Source organism: Rhinolophus sinicus, linkage group LG13 (assembly GCF_036562045.2).
Source record: "Rhinolophus sinicus isolate RSC01 linkage group LG13, ASM3656204v1, whole genome shotgun sequence".
NCBI lineage: Eukaryota > Metazoa > Chordata > Mammalia > Chiroptera > Rhinolophidae > Rhinolophus > Rhinolophus sinicus.
Window position 1 is genome coordinate 26,723,307 of NC_133762.1, and position 26,616 is coordinate 26,749,922.

Sequence of the window (26,616 nt, forward strand, 5' to 3'; positions counted from 1 at the left end):
AAGGAGCAGTCCCCTCCCCCTTAGGCTGATTCCACGCTTCCCTTCTGTCTTTGTTCCTGAGCTGAGTGGGTACTGTCTGCGTGCAGGCACCGTGCTCAGCTCTGGGGACAGAGCAGTGAACAAGACAGATAAAAGTCCCCCTCGGGAGCTCACAGCCTTGTGTGTGCTTGTGTGTGCGTGCATGCGTGTGCATACGTGCTGTGTGTGTGTGTGTGTGTGTGTGTGAAACAACAATGAAGGAAGTACATCTTCTGGAATATTACGGGCACGTGAGGAGAACTTTGGCTGTCACTCTGCTGAGATGGGAGTCCCAGGAGGGTTCCGAGCAGAGGAGGACGTGCCCTCTGGCTGCCTGTGGAGAATGTCTGTGACGGTGAAGGTGGATGTAGGGAGGCCAGTGAGGAGGTGACTGCCATCGCCCAGGGGAGGGACGATGTGGCTTGGGCCCAGGTGGTGGCAGAAAACTGATGAGACTCTGCAGGGTCTTCCGGCCGTTCCTCCTGCCAGCGTCTGCTTGGTGCTCTAACTCAGGTCAGCAAACTCTCTCTGCAAAGGGCCAGGTAGTCAATATTGTAGGCTTTTCAGACCACATTCTCTCTGCCACAGCTCAACTCTGCCATTGCAGCAGCAAAGAAGCTACAGGCAATACATAAACAAATGGGCATGGTTGTGTGCCAATAAAACTTTATTTAGAAAAACAGGTTGTGGGCCATAGTTTCCCACTCCTGGTCTAACTGCTGGATTTGTTGTCTCGTCAGCAGGGTGAGAGGTACGCCAGTCACACGAAAGGTCGTCAGGTCTGTCCCCTGCCTTGTAGCCAGCAGGCCTGGTTCTAGGCCTGACCCAGCTGACCCTTTATAAGCCCATGCCCCTGGGTGGGCCTCAGTTTCACCATCTTCCTGCTGGAGGTCTTGCTCAGCATGCCCAGAGCTCTGGGGCTAGGATTCCCTCCCCAGCTGCCCAGCTGAGATGGGCAGGTCAGGCCCAGCCAGGGAAACCTCGGTCATTCCCGTCCATTGGCCCCATCTCACCAAAGTCCCTCATTCCCACAAGCTGCCCTGTTCCCCGTGGGGCCCTCTGACAGCTTCGTCCCTTCCGCCAATCAGCTGGGCAGAACCTCTCATTTGTGGATGAGAGTAATTAGGGGTCCACCCCAGCTGCTATTCCGGGAAGGCTGCTGGCTGAGGACATTCGCGGGGGGTGACTCCCAGGCAGTACCAATGCTCTCCAGGCCCTTCAGGGAGAGAAATTGCAGGGCGCGGCCCCTGCTCCCCTATCCCCTGCCACAAACTCAAAAATAGGCTAAAATAGGAAAGTCCTAGGGTTGTGGCTGCTACAAAATGCACGTTAGGGTGCAGAGTGGAGGGTGGGGTGGGGCCTACGTGGTACCTTCCTACGCATCTGACCTGGAGCTTGAGGGCCCTGAGGTGTCCTGGGAGGGATCTGAGAGGCTGGTGGTCCAGCCCTCTGACTTGAGGCACACACAGGGAAACCGAGGCTCGACATTTAATCCTCGCAGGCACCCTGGGAAGTTGGTGCCGTTATTATCCCTATAGAAGAGGAAACCCAGACTCCGAGAGGATCCAAGGGCATGAAGTTGGGGAGGGGCTGAGCGGGGACCACAGATCCAAGGTGGATCTGTGCCCGTCTCTCAAAGCCTGGCCTGCGGCCTCGACTGAAAGATGCGAGTGGTGGGACCTCACCTGGCTGAGCTCCTGGACTCGGATTCCAACTGTTTCTCCAAACATTCCCTAAGCAGAGACACAATATCATGCTTCTTCCCACTTTTAGCCTCATGTTTACAGTGGAGGTAAAGCCAGCCGGCCCCCTGGGGCTTGGCTCCCCAGCTCTGGGGAAAGCAGCAATTTGTGTGTCTGGTCTCTCAAGAGGCAAGAGAGATGGCCTGAGACAGACGCTTGCAAACAGCTAGGTGTCCTGGGAAAGGAAGGAGAAAGAAAGGAACGTCACCTGCTGTTTGTCTTTAGTAACCAAATCTGCAGACAGCCTTTGTCTTCAGGGATGGTGGGAACATTGTGAAGCTAAGGCAACTGGTTTTCCTTCTCTCCGGGGCCCACTGACTTCAGACAGCTGCTGTTACCGACCTGAGCCTTGATTCCCCCCTTATGCCATTTGTCCCTGCCTCCATCTGACAGACCAGGCTGGGCAGCGTGGTGAAAAGGAGGAGGCTTCCCACTCTGTAACCTTGGGGAGTTAATTTAGCTTCTCTGGGCCTTAGTCTTCCTATCTGTCAAAGGGGTGCAGCAAATCCTTGTCTGAGGAATAAAAATGAACCTAAGCCAGTATCCACAGTACGCCTGGCACTAGTAGGTGCTCAGTTAAATTGTAATCCACAGGGACCAGATCACATACTGGTTGTTATTAGTTATTTTTATTCATTTTCCTGGCTTATCGTAGCATAGAGGTCAGAAAACTGTTCTGTAAAGGTCCGGATGGTAAATATATTAGGCTTTGTGTGCCACACAGTCTCTTGCCATGATTCAACTCTGTCATTGTGGCACAAAAGCAGCCCCAGACAATACGTAAATAAATAGGGATGGCTATGTTCCAATAAGACTTTATTTATAAAAAGAGGTAGTGGGCTGGATTTTGCCCACAGGACCTGAGTTAGCCAATCCCTGGTCTAAAGGGTCTCCTTGTGGCCTCTTTCTGATTATTAGTGAGGTTGAGGTCCTTTTCACATACTTGCTGCCCATTTGGGTTTCCTCATCTGTTAATTGCCCATTCACTTCCTTTGCCCATTTACCTGTGAATTTCCCAGCTTTCTCTGGTTGATTTGTTGGAGTTTCTTGCATATTCAAGATATCTATTTCTTGTTGGTTTTAGACATTAGAGTTCTTTTTGAATCTGCTGTCTGCTATGGCCTTGTTATTGAATGGAAGTCTTTTAAGTTTATTATAGGACAAGGCCCCTTTGGTGGGTTCTTGTACATGAGCTTGTTTTCTAGGACAAAGATACTCTGCATTTTGTTTGGTGAGCTTTAGTTTTCTTGTTCACCGTTAGGTCTCTAATCCGCCAGGAGTTCATTGTTGTATATGGTTTGAGGTAGGGATTCAGTTTTATTCTTTTTTCCACCAAGTGGGTCAGTTTTCCCTGCACCATCTGTGGAATATGCCACGTGATCATTTATCATCCGTCATACACTAACTTCCCAGAAACACACAGTCCTCTTGTGTGATTTTAGTTCTCTTCCACTGCTTATTTCTCTTTCTGCTGTGGTTCCACACTGTTTTTGTTACTATGGCTTTGCAGTATGCCTATATGGCTGGTGGGGCAAGTGCAGATTTTTTTCAAGAGAAGTCAGAAAGCCAGACTTTTATGTGAAATATCCTAATATGTTAGTGTTGGCACATGATTCCATTTAATAAAACACTGTGCCCACCAAACCAAACTTGTCCAGGGGCTGGTTCTGCCCCATGCCTGCCAGTTGGCAGCTGTTGCGAAAACCTTCCCCTGTGAGCTTGACCATGTGCTTGTGTGTCTGTGGGTTTGCAGTGCTGGAGAAGAGCGAGTTCAAGGATGAGTCCCAGTACTTCCGTTTCCACGCAGACGAGGAGATGGAGGGAACCAGCAGCAAGAACAAACAGCTTCGCAACGACTTTAAGCTGGTGGAGAACATTCTGGCCAAGCGCCTGCTGGTAGGAGCCGAGCTGAGCTGCTGCATCTTTCTTCCCAGACCCACCTGTAGGTCTGGGAGCTGGGTGACCTTCAGCTATGGCTAGAGAAGTTGGCCTCAGCTCGGAGCCCCCAAGAGTATGGGGGGTTCTAGGTGATGGCTGACAACACTGCCAAGAGAACTGGTCACTTCGTTGGCCAAGACTTTCCTCTTCACCAAAGAGACTGGGCTTGCTGGGCTGCCTTTCTTTTCCTTTCTATCTCCCCTGGTCCATCCCATGTCCCAGCCTAACGTGTAGAAATGATGGTGTCCTGAGATGACTCATCCTATAGACCAAAGCCTTAGGTCTTCTGGGCTGGCGTCCTGTCCATGTTCAGTTGCTATAAATATCCTTGCAGTTAAGGTAGAACATTTACCAGCCTGTTCAGATATCTTACCAGCCTAGCCCACCAAATCCTATTCCTCTGCTTACTGTTGACCAGCAGCCTCCATCTTACTGCCTGGCTCCCCATGGCAATCAGGCGACACGCTCTGAGAGGTTAAGTCTCTTGCCAGAGCCAGAGTTGGGCCAAAGACTGAATATTATGAAGACAGTTCTATTAACTGCTCTCCTGAGGTACTTATGGGGGCTGCTGTTCTTCCCATTTCTCCCACTAGAAAGCCCACCAGTGTCCCCATCACACTGAGGCTCTTATGGTCTGCAAGACTCTTCCTGCCTCTCCAGCTTCTTCTCCGGTGTTCTCCCCTTCCTCCCTCCACCCCAGCCATTCTGACGTGCTTTCTTATTCTCCAGTGCCTTGGGCCTGACTCAGGGCCTTTGAACATGCTGTGCCCTCTGTCTGGAGCACTTTCTCCACTCTTTGTAAAGTTCTGTTTCTCACATTGTTCAAATCTAGGCTCAGATCTCACCTCCTCTGCCTCCCCCACACCATGTTCTGTCCCTTCAAGTGCTTTATTTTAATTCAAACGGCATACACGCTCTGTGTCACAATCTACATTTCTTTGTCATCTGTCTCTCCCCCATTAGATAGCTACGTAAGGGCAGGAACCGTCTGTCTCATTCAATACTATTTCCAGCGCCCACTAAAGTACCTGGCCCACATAATAGACAGCAGCTCAGAAAATGTTTGTTGAATGAATAAATGCATTTCCCTATATCCCCACCATCACCGAACCCCCAAACCTCCCAACCTGCCTGCCGTCCTACAGTGGGGAGGGACTACTCATCCCTAAACTCCCTTCCTGTCCCCAAGTTCTTGGTGGCTGGACACCTTTGGATCTTTTATTCATGAAGTCAGGAATTTTTTATTGAGCACCTACAGTGTGCCAGCAGATGGAGAGACAGGGATGCATAACTGAGAGACTGTCCTCTGGCTGGGAGGAGAACGGGGAGACAGGCAGTGAAGAAAAACAACTAGGTTGTGTGTCTTCACTTGACAAGTAGGTTTTGAGCACCTACTGTGTACTGGGCACTGTTTGTATTTTATTCTGCCCTGCCCCCTCCCCACACCCCTCCCCCCTGCAGATCTGGGGCATGAGGAACCAGCAGGATCGCAGTCCCACGGGGGCCCAGGTGGGACTGGCTGCAGCCTTTCCTTCCCCCCTCCACTCTGCCTCACCGGGTCTCTCCTGTGTTGGGCCCACAGATCCTGCCCCAGGAGGAAGACTATGGTTTTGACATCGAGGAGAAGAACAAGGCCGTAGTAGTGAAGTCGGTCCAGAGGGGCTCGCTGGCCGAGGTGAGGCCTCTGGGAGGGGCCACCCTGGCAGAGGCTGTGTGGGTAGGAGAGTGGGGCATCTCTCTCCACATTCCTCAAGGTTGGCCAGCTCAGCAAATCCTGGAATGTTCCTCCTCGCTAATTACCCATGTGGGACTGTCTTGACTACCTTCTCTGAGCTAGCTGGGACAGAGCCCCTCTGCTCAGTGCTGCCCCCCCGCCCCCAGTGCGTAGACTACCAGCTCCCTCTGCTGGCGCTGAAGGGAAGTGCAGGAAAAAAGCAGGTTTCTGAATAAGCTGTGATAATGGAAAAAAGTAATCTTTAGTGACCTGAATAAGACAAGTATGTTGCTCTGTCATGGACACAAGGTCTGGAGGAGGAAGGAGAGCGAGTCTGTGGCAGGCCAAGGATTCAGCCCCAGGTCCTCTCAGCTGCTCTAAGGGGTGTAGAGGTGGGTGGGAGAGAGGCACCTGCCACCTTGTCCTTTGCTCACGCTTGCCCCCCTGTAGCAGTTAGGAATGCTTTGGGCTGTAGGTAGCCAGGCGCTCGCCTCACCGTGGCTGGAGTCATGGGCTTCATTTTTCTAATGACATAAGTGGTTAGAAGTCTTGGTTCAAGTTCAACATCTCCAGCTTACCTGGCTAAGTCCTTGTGGTCACAAGGTGGGTGCCCCAGTTCGATGCCTCGTGTCCTTGAATGGCAGGGCAGGACGCAGGGGCCAGGCCACGGCAGCTTCTCCTCAAGGAAAAACATCTTTCCCATTAGCGCCTCCAGCAGGCTTTCCCTGATAGCTCATTGGCCAGCACCGGGTCTTGCTTGACGGCTTACCACAGAGGGGCCCCGTGGTTGCCTTGCGGGGCGGTCCCTCTGGTCGTACTTGGTCCCTGGCACCAGCTCTGTGCTGCCTGAACACATTCAAGACTCCTTAGTGAGAGGAAAGGAGGCTAGTAACCTGGTGTGCATGTCTCCTCTGCCAAGATGGCTGGCCTGCAGGTGGGGAGGAAGATCTACTCCATCAACGAAGACCTGGTGTTCCTGCGGCCTTTCGCAGAGGTCGAGTCCATCCTCAACCAGTCTTTCTGCTCCCGCCGCCCACTGCGCCTCCTGGTGGCCACCAAGGCCAAAGAGTGAGTGTCCACAAGGCAGGGTGTCTGGCCAACCTTCCCCTGGTGTTGAGGAGTTGCCTGATTGCTAGGGGTGCTGGTGGGGGGTAGGGGTGGAGCAAGCTGTCTTGGTCCCCATGAGTGGGGCTCGTTCTGCAGGCACACGACACAAGGCTGCTATCTTTAGTCATTCAACAGATGTTTATTGAGCACCCACCGTGTGCCAAGTGGCGTTTCAGGCTCCGGGGATCCTGCCATATCTGGATGGATACATTTCTACCCTTCATAGATCTCAGTCTGCTTGGAGAGTAGAGCAAGAGACAGACACTAAAACAAATAAAATAGAGAAGTAAGAGACATACTGAACCAGATGGCAGTAAGCCTGGACCAGTATATAAAGCTGGGAGAGGAAACAGGCTGTACGGATGATAGTGTTCAGGGAGACACCACTGAGAACTGAGGCGAAGGGAGGGACTTCTGGAGCAGGAGGTTCCAGGCAGAGAACACGGCAGTGCAAAGGCCCCGGGGTAGAACCATGGCTGGTGTGTTTGGGGAACTGTGAGGAAGCTGATGGGGCTGGAGCAGAGTGGGTGAGAGGGAGGGCTGTGTGCTGAGCTCAGCCAGACAATGGAGGACAGGCCCTGTAGGGCCTAGTGCCCACGGTAAGTGCTGGGGAGCTACTGGAAGTTTCTGAGCAGAAGCGAGGCATGATCTGACGGAGGCTCTGGCAGAATCCCTCTGGCTGCAGGTGGAGACTAGATTGTGGGAAGGTGCAAAGGTGGCAGCAGGGGTGTGGTGAGGAGGTTCTGGAACAGCCTGCAGAGGGGTGGTGAGAAGTGGTTGGATACTAGACATAGGTACAGGGAGAACCGTTTGCTATTTTTAAAATTGTGCATTTGGTTTCCACTTCTCCTTTCTATTTAAGGCAAATGCTCCCGGTTTTCTGTTGACAGGAGTGATGGAAAGTTTTAAATATGATTATTTCAGTAAAAAGGCAAGCTAGCTTAGGGAAAATGATTGATTGGTTGGTATGTGGAAGTGGCAGAAATCACGAAGGCGGAACATGCCTGCTTAAAGTTCTGGGAACACCTGGGGTTTGAGAATAGGCTCCCAAGACGGCTTTTTCTGGCAGGTGGGGATGGGAGGGACGATCCTGAGGGCCAGTGTGGGGGACACACTCTCAATGGAGAAGCAGGGGGCTGCATTGAAGCCCCTGGTTTATCGATACCCACTGACCCTGGGCTGCTCTGGCGTTCCACCCACAGAATGGCCAAGATCTGGGCTTTCAAACTGTGTTCTCCAGGGGACGGGTGTGGGCGTTTTTCTAGAGTAGGCATCGAGATGTGTGGGGTCACTTCTCACCCTTCCATCTGTGATAGTTGAATGAAATATTTACTGGCTGAGGTGCTGCTCTGGACACCAAAAGGCCTCCTCTCACCAGGAAAGGGATGGAGAATTTCTGTGCATGGACTGAGGTTCCGAGGCAGACAGGTAGTTCTGATTAACTAGAGATCCTGGTGGCATGGGCTTTGGTTAAGTGGGGTTTCTCTGTATATTTGGGAGCTGGAAAGTCTGGCACTGCTACTATTTTGGGCTGGATTTCCCAAAAGTCCGGGAGGCAGGGCTATTGGGAGTGCTGCTGCTCTTCCTTACGGCTGCCTCTGCCTGGTGCAGGATCATCAAAGTCCCCGACCACCCAGAGGCTCTGTGCTTCCAAATCCGTGGAGCTGCTCCGCCTTATGTCTACGCTGTGGGGAGAGGTGAGTGGGAGCCTAATGGACAGAGAGTGGAGCTTTGGAAACTGGGTCTGTGTGTGTGTTAGGAGTTTAGAGCTGCCCAAACCATTACCCTCAGGCCTGTGCTTGCACCATTAACACTTGCTTTCTTTGCTTGAAGCCACAACTTGCAAATGCAAACGCCTGTGGGGGTCTGGTAGTTCAAACGAGAATCTGAGAGGAACACAATAGGGAGTGGTGAGGACTGTGGCCAAGTGCAAACAATCCCTGCTCCCTCTACAAAGGGCAGTTTGTCTTCAGTCCAAGCTCATTACCAGGCAGGAAGGTGGGCCTTCTCTTCCTGATTTGATTTTTTAAAAAAGGAACTAGAAATGGGAATTTTGGCCACAGTTCTATGGCCAATCCAGCCCATGGGCCCACAGTTGGAGACCCCTGCTTTCTGTGCTGCCTCTTGCAGGCTGCTGAACGGGTTACTCTGTCTCAGAGATGAAACCAAATAGGTCTGAGATGCTGGGCCCCCAATCTTTTTGCGTCTAAGGGCCCCACTTCTCAAGTTTAAACATTAATTGTCCACTTTGGTGGTCATACTTGTACTTTTCATGTGTGTTAAGAAAATGCATGTCATGACAGAAAGGTATTGGGAATGGGTTCATATTTTCAAGTGGGCTTTTATTTTAACCTTAAAGCAGTGTCTTTCAGCCGGGGGCACTTTCACCTTCCAGAGGACATCTGGCAGTGTCTGGAGACATCTTTGGTTGTTACAACTGGGGGTGGGGTGCTACTGGCATCTCACGGGTAGGGAGCAGGGATGTTGCTAAACATCGTACAATGCACAGGACAGCCTCACATGACAAAGAATCATCCAGCCCCAAATATGAGTAGTGCTAAGGTTAGAAACCCTGCCTTAGAGCATCTGTAGAGAAGAATAGGTGTTTCCAGGTGAGCCAGGTAAAAGTAGTAAAACAGCTCATATTTCTTGAACACTTACTAAGAGCCAGACCTGGGACAAAATGCTTTAACTCACTGAATCTCTCAAGTGCCCTATGACTAGATATCATTAGCATCCTCGTTTTACCGGTGAGGAAACCAGAGAGGCACAGAGAGGTGAAGAAACTTGCTGAAGGTCACACAGATGATTAGTGGCAGAGCCAGAGTTTGAACCCAAGCCCCTGGGGTCCAGGCCTATACTTGTCACCATCACACTGGACAGGTCTTATATTCTCCCATGTACAGAAAAAGCTTGGCATTCATCTTTATATTAACCACACAAAACCATGGGGTCCAAGACTTATAGTTTGGGAATCATGGTATAGCTGAGAAAATAAGCAGTTGGAGTCCAGTTATCCTGAGTTGAATCCTGGCTTCTCTTAGCTGCGTGACCTCGAGAGAGTCACCTTGTCTCTCTGATCCTCCGTTTTCCTGTCTGCAAAATGGGGCTGCTCCTGTTCCCAGTATCACAGGTTGTTGTAGGGCTCTAAAGAAGAGAAAGCTCTAGAGTAAAATATACCTGGGTTCAAGTCTAGCCTTCCTTGCTGTGTGACCTTGAACTAGCTGCTACTTCTCTGAGCCTCAGTTTCTTCTTCTGCAAAATGGAATGCCAGTCCCTGCTTGGCCCACTGGAGTGGGTTGGAGAGTGGCTCCAGGGTGGGAGGGACTGAGGTGAAGAGTTTGGGTGTGTTTGGGGTGTTGAGTGGGGGACAGGGTTAATTAGATGCTTGTTCTTGCCTGTCGCTGCCCCAGGCCCTTTTGGCCTGACCTTTGGCTTCAAACACTCCCCTCCCCCTTAGGCTCAGAGGCTGCGGCTGCAGGGCTCTGTGCTGGCCAGTGTATCCTGAAGGTCAGCGGCAGCAATGTGATGAATGACGGCACCTCAGAAGTCCTGGAGCACTTTCAGGCATTCCGGAACCGCCGAGAAGAAGCCCTGGTGAGTTGCCTAGCAGCCAAGGGGATCAGGGAAACCCTGCTCAATGGGGTGAAGGGCTAAGGGCCACCCTCCTTTCTCTGTGGAGAAGCCTGAAGACGTCACAGTGTTTGAGTGGGGTGGGGCTGCCTTCCTGGTGGGACTAAACTTAAACCCTATGCCACCTCTGCCTACCTGAACAGGAGGAGCTGAGCTGTGATACCTCATGGCCTCAGTGTTCACAGCTGTGAAATGGGTATGATAAGGCCCTCTTTTCTTACACACAGACATATTGGGCAAATAGTCATATTGATGGTAAAAATTAATGCTGTACTTAGGATGGGGGTTGGGGTTCTGTGGAGGGTGATACTTGTTCATTCAGTAAGTGTTTATTGAACACCTACTATGTGCCGGACACATTTTAGTCCCTGGGGCCACAGGAGAGATATGTTTTCTGCTCCCAGGGATCTTACATTTTCAAAGGCATTTCCCGCCATCCCTCATCCCCTCGCCTTGGTTTCTGTGGGACTGAGAGGTACCTCAGGAAGGTTCCAGAGTGAAGTCTTAGAGGCCTCTCCAAAGGTGGTGTCACTGACAGGCTAAAAACCTGAGATTTGGAGTCAGACAACAGTTTGCACTGTGGCCCCATCCCTTCCTCCCTGGGCTCCCCATGTTGTGGCCGCTTCTCTTACTCTGCTCCCCTCACAGGGTCTGTACCAGTGGATCTACCACACCCATGAGGCTGCCCAGGAGGCCCGAGCCAGCCAGGAGGCCCCCGGCGAGGACCCCAGTGGTGAGGGGGCCCAGGCGGAAGACCAGCCTGACTCAGGTAATGGGACAGGTGGGCATTGTGACAGAGACTCCAGAGGGCACTGGGTCCTCTTCTGTGTCTGCACGCCTCCCTGGGCCCATCCAGTCTATCTGGATGCCATTAGTTCTGTAGTAGTTTCTGATTGCTGATGTAACACAGCACCACAAACCCGGTGACTTAAAACAACACACATTTATTATCTTACAGTTCTGGAGGCCAGAAGTCCAAAATGAGGCTCACTGGGCTAGAATCAAGGTGTCAGCAGGGCTGCATTCCTTTCTGGGGCTCTAGGGGAGAACCCATTTACTTGCCTGTTTCAGCATCTAGAAGGTGCCTGCATTCCTTGGCTTGTGGCCCCCTTTCTCTATCTGCAGTGCCAGCAATGTCAGCCTAAGTCCTTCTCATCCTGTCATCTCTCTAATTCTGACTCGTATGCTTCCATCTTCCTCATTTAAGGATGCTTGTGATTACATGGGGCTCACCTGCGTAATCCATTATAATCTCATTGTAAAGTCATCTGATTAGAACCTTAATTCCATCTGCCCACAGTGATTTCCCCTGGCCATGGAACATAGCGTACTTACAGTGTCCGGGGGTGAGGATGTGGGCGTCTTTCAGGGACCATCATTCTGCCCATCATGAGCTCCCACCTTTATCTCTCCAGCACAGCCTCAGCCCTGCACACCAGAATTGTCTTTCTACCTGTCCCCTTAGATGTCTAACAGGCATCGCAGACCTCGCATGGCCAAAATTGAACTTCCCCTGAAATCAGCTTTTCCCCTCAGTGTCCCGTCTCCATCCTTCCAGATTCTCGAGCCCCAGACTTTGGAGTCTTCCATGACTGTTCCCCTTCTCCTGTATCTCTCCGCCTTGATTCTAGCATCACACCTTGTTGCCTCTGCCTTCTTCATGCATCTGGAATCTGATCACTTCCCACCACTTCCATTGCTGTCTGGTCCAAGCCACCATCATTTCTCACCAGGACTATTGCAGTAGCCTACCCACTGTTGTCCCTGACCCGCCTTACCTCTCCTCCTATGGGTAGTCTCAAAAAATAGAAGAGAACCTTCCAGGGTCTCCTGCCCTACTCAGGGCATATACCAAGTCCTCATCACGGTCTTCCAGCCCAGCCTGGCTCTCCAACCTCGCCTCTCATCACTTTCCCACTGGCCCTCTCTGCTCCATCCATTTCAGCCTCTTGTTCTTAAATGTCAAATGCCCCAGTGCCTTTGCACTTGCAGTCCCCTCTGCCTGGAATGCTCTCCTCCAGAGTACTTCTTACCTCACGCTCCTCACCTCGCTCAGCTCTCTGCTCAAATATCACCTCCTCAGAAAGTCCACCCTCAGTGCCATGATTAAATAAGCCCTCTGTTTCAGTGTCTCTTTATCCTATTTAATGTTTCTTCACTGGATGTATTAGTTAACACATATCTTGCAGTGCCTGCTTCATTTCCTAGATATATCACTTCCTAGCTCTGTGGCCTCTGAGGAGTCACTTCGCCTCTCTGGGCCTGTGTTAATTAGGATGGACACTGGGCTATGTAAAAACATTGACTCAGGAAACTAAAAAGTCTGAGCTTGCATGCAAGCTCCAAGTCTGGTTCGATCCAGTGGTTCATATAGTCTCATGAGGTGTCTCTTTCTCGCCAATGCTGAGCTCTGCTCCTTCTGTCTTGGTTTCTCTATTACATGATATTTTCTCCACACAGTGGCTCTGATATTTTGGAATCCGGTTGAAAAAGAGAATGTCTCCTTCTCTTTGTAGATCCAACAGAAGTCCCAGACTTGACTCATTGGCCAAGCTTGGGTCCCATGCTTGTTCGTGAACCAATCACTGAGTAGGAGAAGGGTGCATGTGGGGGATCCCCTCTTCTGAGCCACATAGACTGGGAATGGGGCACAAGGGTTGATTTCTAGAGGGAAAATCTAGGACCAGGGGTGAACAATAGTGAGCTGGCAAAATGAACAGAGCTGCAGCCAGGCTTCAGTTTCCCCATCTGTCTAACAGGAGCTGTCCATGGTGCTGGGTCAGGGGGCCAGCTGGCTAAGGGATGGAGCCCCCTCCTCAGGGTTGCCTGTCCTTTTGATTTTCAGCCTTCCCCCTGCTGTCCCTGGGTGCCCAGCTGTGCCTGCATGAGGACAGCCCTGTGGTCAGCCTGACCGTGGACAACGTGCACCTGGAGCATGGCGTGGTGTATGAGTACGTGAGCACAGCAGGTGTCAAGTGTCATGTGTTGGAGAAGATTGTGGAGCCCCGCGGCTGCTTCGGCCTCACTGCCAAGGTCTTGCTGGGTGCTACTGTGCCCTGGGGTTGGGGGTGGGGTAGAGCAGCCTGATTCTCATTTCCTCAGAGTTAGCCTGGAGCCCTGGATTCTAGTCCCTGCCCCACCACTTGATAGTCATGGAACTCAGGAGAGTGATTGACCTCTTTAGCCTCAGTTTACTCATCTGCAAAATGGGCCAGCAATAGACCCTGCCTAACGTGGGTATTACAAAGAGTTACTGTAGATCAACCATGTAAGACCCTCCCTGGCACATAACGAGTGCTAAGGGGCTGTGAATGTTTCTGCAGATCCTCGAGGCCTTTGCTGCCGACGACAGTGTCTTCGTGCAGAACTGTGGGCGGCTCATGGCCCTGAGCAACAACATCAAGACCATGTCCCATTACGAGTTTCGTAACATCTGCGACACCAAGCTGGAGTGTATTGGCCAGAGGATCGCCTGCTACCAGCAGGTACCTGTACCCTACAGGGGCTCCACCTGGGGTGTTTTGGTTGTCAGTGTCAAAACCCACCCCCAACTTAGCTTAAACAAATAGGAGAATGTGTTGGGTTATAGTACTGAAGAGTTCCAAGGTGGACTTCAGGCCTGGTTGTATCCGGATATCACTGTCACAAGGACGGGGCCTCTCTCCTCCTCTTGACTTTGTTTTCCTGTGTTAGCTGTGCTGTCAGGCAGGTCCTCCTCATGTGGTAACAATGTGTCCCCTCGTAGCTCTAACCTTAGCAACCCCAGAAGAAAAGGAACTCGATGAGAGCTTTTATTGGCTTGGCGTGGGTCCTTTGCCTAGCTCTGTACCAGTCACTACAGGAATGGGGAGGTAGCCTTACCTGAACCTCATGGACTGTGGGCCGGGGGGAGACGGTTCCTTAAGGACAGCTCACGTGTGCAACTGAAATGGAGACATGAATGTAGGTTGGTACTCAGAGGCCTCAGGTCTCTCTAGACCCTTCCCTGAAATTTGAATCCAGTGAAAGGCAGTGCAGGAGAATCCACTTTTCCATTTGGAGCTATTGGTATTTTGTCTGATTTGGAATGTCTGGCTTAGGCCAGGTTAAAGTGGGTACTGGGGGTGGGCCAGAATTCCCAGACCCCTGAGTCACAACCCCATGTCCCCCACCTTTCTCAGTTTGCAGCCCAGCTGAAGAACAGGGTCAGCCCACCCTTCAAACAAGCACCCTTGGAACCCCATCCACTGTGTGGCCTGGATTTCTGCCCCACCAATTGCCACGTCAACCTTATGGAAGTGTCCTACCCCAAGACCACGCCTTCGGTTGGCAGGTCGTTCAGCATTCGCTTTGGTCGCAAACCCTCCCTCATCGGCCTTGACCCTGAGCAAGGTAATTAAGTCTGTTAGAAATTGTGTTTGGATCTCACACTGTACATACTTAAACGGAACATGTCTGGAGGCCAGCAGTCCAGGGCTGTAATAGCGGCTCCACAGTCATCAGGGTTCTAGGCCTTTCTATCTTTCTATACCATCCTCTCTAGAGGTAGCTTTCATCCTGAAGGATGTCTCATGGTATAGAATTGCTGCCGGAGTACCAGTCATCACGTCTGCATTCCAGGCCGGAAAAAGATCACAGTAGTTAAAAAGCATATTAGCACCAAACTGAAACTTTCTTCTTGAAGTAATCTAGTGGATTATAATAATATTTAAAAGGGAAACTTTTCTCATTCATTGGGGTTCTAGAAATGGGTTTATACACTTCTGTCCAAGAGGGTTGTGGATGTCTGCGCGCTCTTTCCAAGTGAGCTCTCCCTCTCTCCATACAGGTCACCTGAACCCTATGTCCTACACCCAGCACTGCATCACCACCATGGCTGCCCCATCCTGGAAGTGCCTACCTGCTTTTGATGGGGACCCCCAACACCAGGGTCTCCATGACAGCAGCTTTGGGCCAGCCAATGGGGCCCTGGGCATGGAAGACCGGGGCCTAAGCTTCCTCCTTAAGCAGGAAGACCGTGAAATCCAGGATGCCTACCTACAGCTGTTTACCAAACTGGACGTGGCCCTGAAGGAGATGAAGCAATATGTCACCCAGATCAACAGGTGAGCCCCAGCCTCACTGACACTCTGGCTGGGGAGAGGGAGTGTTAGAATAAGGATTCTTTGCATCGGGGGGCTGTCCTGTACGTTATAGGCTATTTACTGGTGTCCCTGGTCTCACTAAATGCCAGTAGCAGCCCTGATTCCCAGTTGTGACAACCAAAAATGTCTTCAGACCTTGCCAAATGACTCCTTGAGGGTGGGGGACAAAATCACCCCTGATTGAGAACCACTACGCTACTGAAATGAGGGACGTAGGCAGCAATCATCAGTGGAGGCTAAAACTATTTGGTGAAAGGCTTTGGGGAACTTTATAATTTTAACACTGCAGACAGACATCTGGACACGCTGTCCCTTTCGGTGGAATGCAACAGGACACACACCTGTAGGCACCACCTACAGCATGATCTTGCTAACAGAAATCACACCATTCTCTAACGGAAGCTCCAGGTCTCCCTGCTTGGCTGTAGGATGTAGGGATTAAAGGATGGTGACATGGCACCGTGGGGATGCAGTTGGCCAAATCCAGAGGGTGGGCGATTCTAGATGACAAATGATCTGGTTTCTTTAAGAAATAAATGATGGGTGGTAGGGTGGGGAGCAGGTCCAGGGAGGAGGAGAATCTGTTCGAGAAGAGACCGAGTGCAGCATCTGGACCTGGTGAGGGTTCTGTTTCTAACACACCATCTGTGAGAAGACCCTTTCGAGACCGTGAGCGACACTTGAACATGGGCTGGGTACTCGGTGGTATTAAGGAATTATTCATTTTGTTAGCTGTGGTAACAGCAGTCTGCTTATGTTTAGAACAGTTTCTCAGCCTTGACGCCATTGACATGTGGGCTGGATAATTCTTTGTTGTGGGGCTGTGCCACACCGTTTAAGATATTTCTCAGCATCCCTGTTCGCTACTCATTGGATGCCACTAGTTTCCCCCACCCCCGCCCGCTTGTTATGACAACTGAAAATATCTCTGGAAGCTGGTCAGTGTTTGCCCCTCAGGAAACATGCTAAATTGCTCCATTTTTCCTGCAGCAGGGGGCAAAATCACCCCCAGTTGAGAACCAGTGCATTAAAAGAAAGTCCTTGTGTGCTAGAGACACATATGGAAGTGTTTTACAGGGGAAGTTTATGATATCTTAGATATGTTTTAAATACTCCAGGAAAATAAAAAGCAAGAGGAGAGATTGAAGAAACAAAGGTGGACCCTGGGTTGCCATTGTTGAAGATGGATACTGGGTACCTGGGGTTGTTCCTACTGTTCCCTCTACTTTTTGTGTATGGTGGAAATGGTCCATGATAAAAGAAAACATAATGTAGGGTCTGGAGCTAGAAAGCCTGGGTTTGAATCCTGGGCCTGCTACGTACGACGTAACTGGGCAAGTCACTTCTCTGAGCCTCAGTTTCCGCATCAGTAAAATGGGGCCGATCACAATGCTGACCTCATTGAGATGTAGTCGGATTACATCACCCAGGGTTTACTGAGCACTTACTAGGCACCAGACACTCTTCTAAGCATACGTATTTTAAGCGGACATATTTTAACTCCCTTAATCTTTATACCTGCCTAGATATTAATGTTACTCAGTTTTACACATGAGAAAACAGTCTCAGAGAGGTTACATAATGAGCTGTAGGTCTTTAAGCTAGGAAATGGCAGCAGTGGAATTTGAATCTGGGGTCTGTCTGTCTTAAAAACCTGTGCGCTTGACCATCATACTCCGTGCCGTGGGTTGACAAACTGTGACCTATGTACCAAGTCTCCAGTCCACAACCTGTCGTGTTTTTTTTTAAATAAAGTTTTATTGAAACACAGCCATGACCATTCATTTACATAGTCCATGGTGCGTTCACACCAGTGTGGCAAAGTTGAATAGTTGTAACTGAGGCCATATGGACTACAAAGCTTAAAAGATGTGCTGTCCTGGTCCTGTTCTATGCCCTTGAACCTCCTGAAGCTTGGCCATGAAATAAAGAACCTCTGTGTTTCACGCCCCCTACAGGAGGAGCGGTGTATGCAAACTGCATTGTTGCTGGTGGGATTTTCAGGGAAGGGATACAAAGCATTTGATGGTTCCCTCTGCTGAGGGTCAGTGGTGAGGCTGGAGGTCAGGGCCTTGTCTGAGTTCTCCATGGAGGCCGTTGAAGCCACGAGTATGTGCCCTAAGTTCAGTCTTTGATCCCACAGGCTGCTGTCCACCATCACCGAGCCCACCTCGGGCGGGTCCTGTGATCCACCTTTGGCTGAGGAGGCCTCGTCCTCCCCACTGGTCAGCGAGGAGAGCGAGATGGACAGGACAGACCACGGAGGCATCAAGAAAGTGTGCTTCAAGGTGTCTGAGGAAGATCAGGAAGACTCGGGTCACGACACCATGAGCTACCGCGACTCCTACAGGTGGGGCAGCCCTGGCGTCACGTGCGGCTGGACGGGGAAGGCCAGTGGGATAGTTGAGGCCACTGACCCCTGGGAAAGTCAGAATTAGGGGGACATTTCCCAGGAAGCTGTGGGTAGGGGCACTGTTGCTAAACCATGTGGTTCTGGGGGGAGGGGGTATCTAAGCCCCCAGAGCACATCCCAGGTGCACCCTCTCTCGGTTCCCCTGCCCCAAGGCTAATGTTTCAGGGTCTGTCTTGTTGTGGGGACACGTCAAAGTGTGGTGTGTGCAGGGGTGTCCAGGGACAAGGCTGTCCCACGAGGGGAGTGACAGAAGTTGACACCCAAATGAAAACAATTCATTGTCCTGCAATTTCTGTGTTTCCGTGCTGGGGCCTAAAAATGTTTCTCCACCGTCAGACACAGAAAACCAACCAGGACAACATTCCCTGTTCCTGGCACTGGCCGTCGGCTTTGAGTGCCCTCTCTGGGCCAGTTGTTCACCCATGGAGCCAGGGGTTTTGTCTACACTCCAGAAAGTGTGTTCTGGGTACCAGGCCCAGAGGGTGTGATGACTCCTCTCTTCCTCTCTGCTCCTTTGCAGCGAGTGTAACAGTAATCGGGACTCCGTGCTGTCCTACACCAGCGTGCGAAGTAACAGCTCCTACCTGGGCAGTGACGAGATGGGGTCTGGTGAGTGCAGGGGCTTGTGCTTGAGGAGAGGGGTCTCTCCGTTGAGATTTCATTTTGTTTGTTGTTACTTTATTATACTTAATGTTACATTATTTTGTATTATCTTGAATAGTGTGGTAGTATCTTTCCTTTCATTTGCTCGTTCAGCATCTTTTATTGAGCACCTATTTTGTGCTGACACTATAGCAGTGAATGAAACAAAAGATCCTGGTCCTTACAGAGCTGATGTTCTCCATGAAATGTCATGGGCATGGAACAGATGAAAACATACATGATACAATTATAGATCGTGATGAGTGCTCTGACATCACTAAAATAGGGTGACCTCATGGTTCCCATAAAAGTGACACATACTCAGACTAAAACTTCAAATGACACAGAAAACTTCAAAAGAAGTACGTGGAAATAAGAACCTCAACCTCTTCCCCAAAAATGACCATCAATTACATTTGGACACCATTGGTGAGCACATAATTCTGCACAGATGGACATGTGGGTGGATGCTGAATGGATAGACAGATATAAATAATATTCTATAAATTAGATTATACTTACTTGCAACTTTTTCTGAAAGATTGAAATTTGTTTTTACTTTAGTGTCATTGATTTCAGCCTTTAAAAAAAATTCCACTTTGTGAATAGATCAGACATCCACATGTTTCATAATTCAAATGGCAGGTGGTGACAAGCCTCCCTCCCACCCTTATAACCCAGCCTCCCAGTTCCCAAGCTCCCACTGTCACTATTGCCTGTGTGATCTTCCAGAGGGAGTCTGTGCATAAAAATTTAATTTTAATTATACTTCAATTTAACAGAAGAAAAAGAAGCTCAAGCAAAAGTGAAGATATTGCTGAACTTTAAGTAAATATTTCATCACATAAGATATTCAGCCACAAAAAAACTGTCCCTGGGGAGATTTTAGGAAGGAGCTTACATGTGACAGCTGATTTAACTGAAATAGCTGGGTGATGGATCAGGAGACTTGGGGTCCAGTTCCTTTTCTCTGGTTCTCAGTTTCCTCATTTGCAGAATGGAAATAATAACAATGACTTAAGTTGTGTGATGCTTTATTGCATTTTGCCCACTTTGAAGATGAAGAAACTGAGACTCAGGGAGGTCAAGAGATTTGCCCAGCGTCACACTGCCAGGATCTGGGTCTGTCAGACTCCAAGTCGCTGTGGGTTTTGGAACTCTGTAGCTATTACGTTGCCTTCTTGGAAAAAAAATTGGAAAGGTGTGAGATGGGGCAGGAATAATTGATGGCTGTTTCTTCTTTCTTCTGCCAGGGGACGAACTGCCCTGTGACATGCGAATCCCATCAGACAAGCAGGACAAGCTTCACGGCTGCCTTGAACATCTCTTTAACCAGGTAGGACCTTTGTTCCCAACCCTGGCCTGACCTTGGGTTCCTCTTAACACCCCTGATGAGAACCTACAAGCCAGGAGCCGGGGCAGGGGCTGTGGGTCATGGGGTCCTCACAACCTGGAAGGCCACAGGGACCCCACTAACCCAGAGCTTCCTGCCACCCAGGTGGACTCCATCCATGCACTTCTCAAGGGGCCAGTCATGAGCAGGGCTTTTGAAGAGACCAAGCATTTCCCCATGGACCACAGCTTGCAAGGTGAGCAGAGAGGAGTCCCTCGACAGGACTAGGAATGACATCCCGCATCCAACAAGGAGACAGACAGCCTGCAATGGGGCATGAGTGCTGGACTGGAGGCAGGACAACCAGGTCACACACTCAGCTTAGCCCCGCTCCTGCCCAATGACTATGGGCTAGTCCAGGGGCCGTCAAGTTCAGCCCATGGGCCAAATCCAAGCCATGGCTCAGTTTTGTACAGACTGAGCTGAGAATGCTTTTTTCATTTATAAAGGGTTGTAAAAACAAAACAAAGAATATGTGACAGAGACCGTATGCCCTGCAAAAGCCTAAAACAGTTCCTATTTGGCTCTTTCCATTAAAAGTTTGCGGACCCCTGGGCTGGTCCCTGAGGCACTTTGGGCCTCCATCTGACCATTTGTAACAGGAAAGGAAGGACGAGCACAATTTGCCAAACCTCAGACACCCACATCCCCCCTTTCACCATTTTGGCCAGAGTCACAGAATCTACCTACAGCTTTACATTTTTGAAAACCATATTTATTTGCTGCGCGTATAATTATTGTCCTAACTATTTTGAAAAAGTATCTCCCTCTTAAATATTTAATTTTGAAAGGAACTTATTAAACTTCCTATGTATGTAAAACCAGTATAACATGCCATAAAATAATGATGACCATGATAAATCCAATGGAAACAGCCACAAAAATGTCATCCTACTATAGAGTCAGATACTGCTGCCTGCTCAGAGCACGTTACTCGTGAGCGGGATCAGTGAGAAGTGTTAAGGACTTACCAGCACCAAATTGAGACTGTCTTGAAATGATTGAGAGGAAAAGAATTGACGTGTATATTCTCTCACCTATCTTTCCTCCCACCTACCCATCCACCCACCACCATCCGCCCTCTCATCCATTCATCCAGTAAGTAATTCGCAGGACAAGCTGTGCCAGCCCTTGTGCTGGGCTCGGGGGACCCTGAGATGTATGTGACACTGTCCCTGACCTCCAGGGGCTCCCAGTTGGATGCAGCAGTTACACCGAAATAAGGGTAGGAAGTGGTGAGGAGTTGGGGTGTCCTAGCTCAGCTGCCCCTCCTGCTGTCTCTGGATCATCTCTCCCAGGGATGGACCTCAGAAAGCAGAAACATCAAACTCAGAGGAAACCAAACCATAAATATCTCAGAAACCTGGGACCCCATAGCAGGAAAGAGGCCAAAGGAACAGGGGCCTGGGTCTGCTTGGCCTTTGAACGGTGATGCTGGGGCCAGGTTCAAATCCCAACACTGTCACTACCCAGCTGTGTGACTTTAGGCAGGATACCTTCCCTCTCTGTGTCTGGGCTTCCTTCTGTGTATAGGGAAAAGGTTACACTAGGTTATAACTCATGTGCCAGCTCAATTGGTGTGGCTGTGAGGAAGTAGTACCTAAGAATCCTGTGACTATGTCCAGGCTCTGGAGAAAAGAATGCAGTGATTGATTTTTGATGCCTGCCCTGGATTGGTTTCAGCTGTGTGGAGTCACGCCTCAGACTAGCAGGAGTGCTGAGATCGATGAGTGATGAGTGATGTCTGCCATGGGTGTGGTACTGTGAATCAGTAGCACATTTACCATGTATTTGCTCTCCATGGAACAGATAATACCCAAGAGTCCTGCCAGCATCCTCGAATGAGGATTCTGAGCTTTGGAATCTGGTAATGGCACATAGGCCTTTGTGCCACCTTTCTCCAAAGCTGTCTCTGTCCCTTTCCTGCCCTCATGTCATTTTCCTGCCCCAGAGTTCAAACAGAAAGAAGAGTGTACAATCCGTGGCCGGAGCCTGATCCAGATCAGCATTCAGGAGGACCCCTGGAACCTCCCCAACTCCATCAAGACCCTGGTGGACAATATTCAGAGATACGTGGAAGGTCAGTCGGGCAGCGTGGCGGGTTTGTGGCCTTTGGCTCTTAATGTGGAAGGAGGAGGAATGCCCCATATGTCCCCATGCCCGGGGGGAGAACGACAAGAGCAGGCATCCTCCTTTCTCAGCTGAGTGTCCTGTCCTAGACAGGGCCTTGGGACTTACACATTTGATCAAGGAGCTGCTGATTTTGTGTGCCTGGGGTTTCCTTGCAGGGTTGGGAAGCTGAGAAGCCTGAGTTGTTCCTTCTTAACTTCTGAAATTGTGCTTTTAATTCAATTCTTTGTATTTATTATCAAGGTCACAAGCTGGGAGCCCCCTGATCAGACTTGGGCCCACAGATAGGCTTTGATACTATAGCATAAAAAAATGTGAATCAGCTGCCAGTGTGTATAATCCGCAATCACACATAACAATCTACATTTCTGGTTGCTCTTGAATAGTCACAAGATGCAGCACTAACAGGCCTACAGTCCACAGTCCCACTTGCCTGGAAATGAGGGTAGCTCCTTTTAGATGGGGCAGTGATATCTTCCAGTTCACCATAGTCCCCACCATGCCCTGCTTCCTGGTGTCTGCCTCATGCATCTTACGTTATCTGCCTGGGTCTTGGCAGCATTTGAGTCTGGGACTTCTGGGTTAGAAGGACCCCAGACTAAAGAGGCATTGGACCAGGATAGCAGGAGGTGCAAAGCATCAGAGCTGTTCCCCCAGGAGCAGCAGCCCCTGGGTTAGAAGCCTGTGTCGGCCCTGAGCTGTCCTGTTTTCCAAAACTGTAATTGGTTAAGAACGTGGACTCTGAGCCCGATTGCCAGTGCTCGAACCCCAGCTCTCCTGCTTACTGGCTGTGTGATCTTGGCAAATTTCTTCAGTCCTCTGTGCCTCAGTTTCTTTGTGTGTGAAATGGGTTCATACTCCCCTCACGTGTTGTTGTGAGGACTATGTCAATACAGATAGGGCAGTTAGTACAGTGCCTGGGACACAGGAAGTCCTTAGTAAGTATATGTCGTTGTGGCCGCCATTCTCATTACCACAGCCAGCCCTGTGTCTCAGTGCCTCTCCAGGACAAAAACTATCTCAAAGAGGCCAAATCCAAAGGCTTTTCAGCTTTTTCTTTTAAGCCCCTTTGGGCCTAAGAGCCTGTTTTTGATGGAAAGAAACCAGGATGTTAGGCCTGTGCCCGGAAGGTCTGAAGTTTGTCTACACGTGTGCAGGGCTGTGGCTGTGGAGGTGTGCATACGTGCCTGAGTACACCTGTGAGTGTATGTGGGTCTGAGTGTGCACCTGTGTGTATGTACACATGTAAATGTGTGCCCACATGCGTGTAGAAGGTGTGGGCTGGGAGCTCTGGCCCAGGAGTTGGAGGGGCTGGTTTTAGTCTCTGTTTGGTGGGTACAGCTGTACCCATGTAACAGCTGGCGTGCAACGAACAGTTGGCATTGCATCCCCTGGAAGTCAGGAGGGTTCTGGAATCCACCCAACATTCAATCAGAGCGTCTTTAGCAGAACTATACGTCCCCAGAGCTCCAGTACAGAAGGTTCAGAGCTTGGGCTGCAGGGAGGGCCCAGCTCTGCTCGAACCTTCTGCTAACTCCTCCCGGCCCATTTTCCTTTCTCTACCCCTTCTCCTTCCAGATGGGAAGAACCAGCTGCTCCTGGCCTTGCTGAAATGCACAGGTGAGGGCTTTGAAGCAGCAACCGTCTGTGATTTGCACACACCCAGGTGTATCCAGGAGAGGCCATCCTGGCAGTGGGTGCCCAGGGAAGGCCTCTTCTGCCAGCTGAGGTTGACTTTCCCCTGGTCGTGAGGCCCTGCACGGGAGGAAAGTCACATGTGCTTCTCACACCGCTGATAACTAGCTAGACCTCGCTCGCCTCCTCCTCCTGTGTCCAGGGGACAAGTCTCAGGGCCCTGGAGCCAGGAGCCTGTGTCTTGCCACCTTCTAGGCCTGAGTGGATCTTGACAATGACACAGGATAGATAGAGGACCAACAACTAGGGAGACTCTTTGTCAGCCGAGTCCCCAGCCCCAACTGGGACTTCCTATCCGCAGACCGTGGGGAGGAGAAGGGGCTGATGGTGGCTCGGGGAAGCTGGAGGATATTCTCTGTCCCCCTTCTTTTCCGGAAATCATCAGTCACGGGGCAGCTGACTGGTGCGGGTTTGACTGGAGCAAATAGGATGTGGGTTGGAATTGGTCACTGAAAACCAATTGGCCAGAGCCAATCATGGAAACTAATCCCTTGTAGAAGACTGGGGCCCTGAATCAGTGATCGCCCCAAATCGGCCAGTTCTGCAAACCACGTCAAGAGCAGGGGCAAGGAAGGCGGGGCAGGGGCAGGAAGAAGGCGTCCTTCTCAAAACTAGAGAAAATGGTAAACTGCAGGTCGTAAAACGTGGAGATTGGCAGAAAGGCTTGGTGTCATTGGCCTTCAACCAGCCCAGGCTGAGAAACCCCCTACCATACGGAGAAACAGCTGAGGGTTGGGGTTCAGGGGAAGCCTTAGGAACATCACAAGGCCAGTGGGTCACTGAGAGAATCGAGGTTTTCAGCAAATGGGTTTTGGAGAATGGATTTTTGTGGCGTTGGCCTTTGGTGGCTGGGATTGACCTGTGGCAAGTTGGCCCAGAGGCTGGACCGATGGGGAGGGGGGTTGGTTCTGCTGGGAGTGGGGGGCTTTGGGGCTTGGGCCTGCTGGTGACCCAGGAGCACCAGCCCAGCGAGGCCCCTCCCCGCCCTCCAGACACCGAGCTGCAGCTGCGGAGGGACGCCATCTTCTGCCAGGCCCTGGTGGCCGCCGTGTGCACCTTCTCCGAGCAACTCCTCGCGGCCCTCAGCTACCGCTACAACAACAACGGCGAGTACGAGGAAAGCAGCCGGGATGCCAGCCGCAAGTGGCTGGAGCAGGTGGCGGCCACCGGCGTTCTCCTGCACTGCCAGTCCCTGCTCTCGCCGGCCGCGGTGGTGAGTGAGGGAAAGAGGGAGCAGGTGCCCCTGGGAGCCTGAGCAGGAGCGCTCTTGCTTCCTCCCTCAGGCGCTCGCTCAGCCCCTAGTTCATTCAGCAGCTGTTTGTTGAGCACCTACTATGTGCCACTGTTAGAGGCACTGGGGTACGCAGTGAACAAAGCACAGAGCTGTACTCAGGGACCTTACATCCTAGTCAGAGGAGACACATAAACAAATCAGGAAAATGAGTGGCGTAGACCAGTGGTTCTCAGCCAGAGTAGTCGTACCCCCCTGGGGACACTTGGTCATGTCTGGAGACGTTTTAGGGGAGAGGAGGGACTACTGGTGTGTATGGAGGCCAGGGATGCTGCTGCTAAACATCCTACAATGTATAGGATGTCCCCCTGTCCCCAAGAATTGCTGTGTTTCCCTGAAAATAAGACCTAGCCGGACCATCAGCTCTAATGCGTCTTTTGGAGCAAAAATTAATATAAGACCCGGTCTTATTTTAATATAATATAAGACTGGGTATAATATAATATAATATAATATAATATAATATAATATAATATAATATAATATAATATAAAACATAATATAATGTATAATATAATACCAGGTCTTATATTAATTTTTACTCCAAAAGACGCATTAGAGCTGATTGGCTAGGTCGTATTTTCGGGGAAACAGGGTATCTGCCCCTAAATGTCAGTAGTGTCACACTTGAGAAAAGCTGGTATATAGTGATAAAGGTAAGGAGAAAAATTGATCAGGGAATGGGACAGGAAGGTGTGGGGTGGCAACAGTTGAAAGTTTTGATAAGGTGGCCAATGAAGGCCTCACTAAGAAGGTGACAAACATCCAGCCTAGGAACTGGAGGGAAAGAGTGAGCCATGAGGATACTGGGGAGTAGCCTTCCAGGCAGAGAGAACAGCAGGTGCAAAGGCCCTGAGGCATGAGCTTGCATGCAGTGTTTGAGAAACAAGGTGCGGGTTTGACTGGAGCAAAGACAGGGGGAGGTGAGTCTTGGGAATTAACTGGGGTCAGATGGTGCGGGGTCTTGCAGGCTGTTGTGGAACTTTGGCTGTTACTCTGAGTGGGTGTGAGCAGAGCAGGGACAGGATCTGACTTGGACCCTTACAGAATCACCCCTGCTGGATGGGGAAGACCGAGGGCAAGGGCAGAAGCTGAGAGGCCAGTGAGGAGGCTTTTGTAATAATCCAGGTGAACTTCCTTGGTCCAAACAGCATTTCATTCAATCCTCTCGGTCGCCCCAAGGCAGGTCCTTTACACCTACATTTTAAGGAGACCGCTAAGACCCAGGCAGTCAGGTTTGAACTCTGGGAGTCTGACTCTAGGTCCAGTAACCCTGAGGCTGTCCCGCTTTCTCTTTGTCCCTGATCCCCCTGTCCTTCCACTCTCAGGGCTCAGAATCAGGTGGGTCCCTCTGCTGGCCCCGGGGGAGGCAGAGCCAATGACTCATCATTTTGGGGTGCCAAAGCCTCAGAGACGATATCCCCCAGAAGTGCAGCCTGCAGCAGCACTTGTTCCGTGCTGTTGGCTCCTGCACCCCGAGTACCCAGGCTGCAGCTCTCCCCACCTCTGCCTCCCTCAGCCTCCTAGACATTTTCCCAGGCGAGGCTGAAGGCCACAGCTGTTGAGAAAGCATGGCTTGGTCGCGCCCTCTGCTGGTCAATTTTGCACACAGGCACTGCCACTGGGTTCCTGGAAAGCGCCACGGAGCCTGGAGAGGCAGCCGGGAACACCCAGCCTTCACCCTCCTCTTCTCAGATGAGGAGCCTAGGACCCAGTGCGTTAATTCACCAGTCACCACAATGTGCCAGGCCCTGCGTGCCGGGGACCTGAAGCTCAC

The 26,616-nt window shown here is 50.7% G+C and overlaps 1 protein-coding gene across 1 annotated transcript in view; it reads left to right on the forward strand.

Annotated features, from left to right (window-relative positions):
- PREX1 (phosphatidylinositol-3,4,5-trisphosphate dependent Rac exchange factor 1) overlaps positions 1-26,616 on the forward strand; it is a 178,027-nt gene that overhangs the window by 141,786 nt on the left and 9,625 nt on the right. Inside the window, 17 exon segments of the mRNA XM_074318350.1 lie at positions 3,514-3,656; positions 5,281-5,373; positions 6,332-6,480; positions 8,131-8,216; positions 9,980-10,116; positions 10,801-10,921; positions 12,998-13,185; positions 13,476-13,637; positions 14,313-14,523; positions 14,960-15,236; positions 17,419-17,625; positions 18,209-18,297; positions 19,584-19,666; positions 19,829-19,919; positions 21,675-21,803; positions 23,432-23,473; positions 24,541-24,761. Of these exon segments, the coding sequence (XP_074174451.1) occupies positions 3,514-3,656; positions 5,281-5,373; positions 6,332-6,480; positions 8,131-8,216; positions 9,980-10,116; positions 10,801-10,921; positions 12,998-13,185; positions 13,476-13,637; positions 14,313-14,523; positions 14,960-15,236; positions 17,419-17,625; positions 18,209-18,297; positions 19,584-19,666; positions 19,829-19,919; positions 21,675-21,803; positions 23,432-23,473; positions 24,541-24,761 (2,429 nt within the window).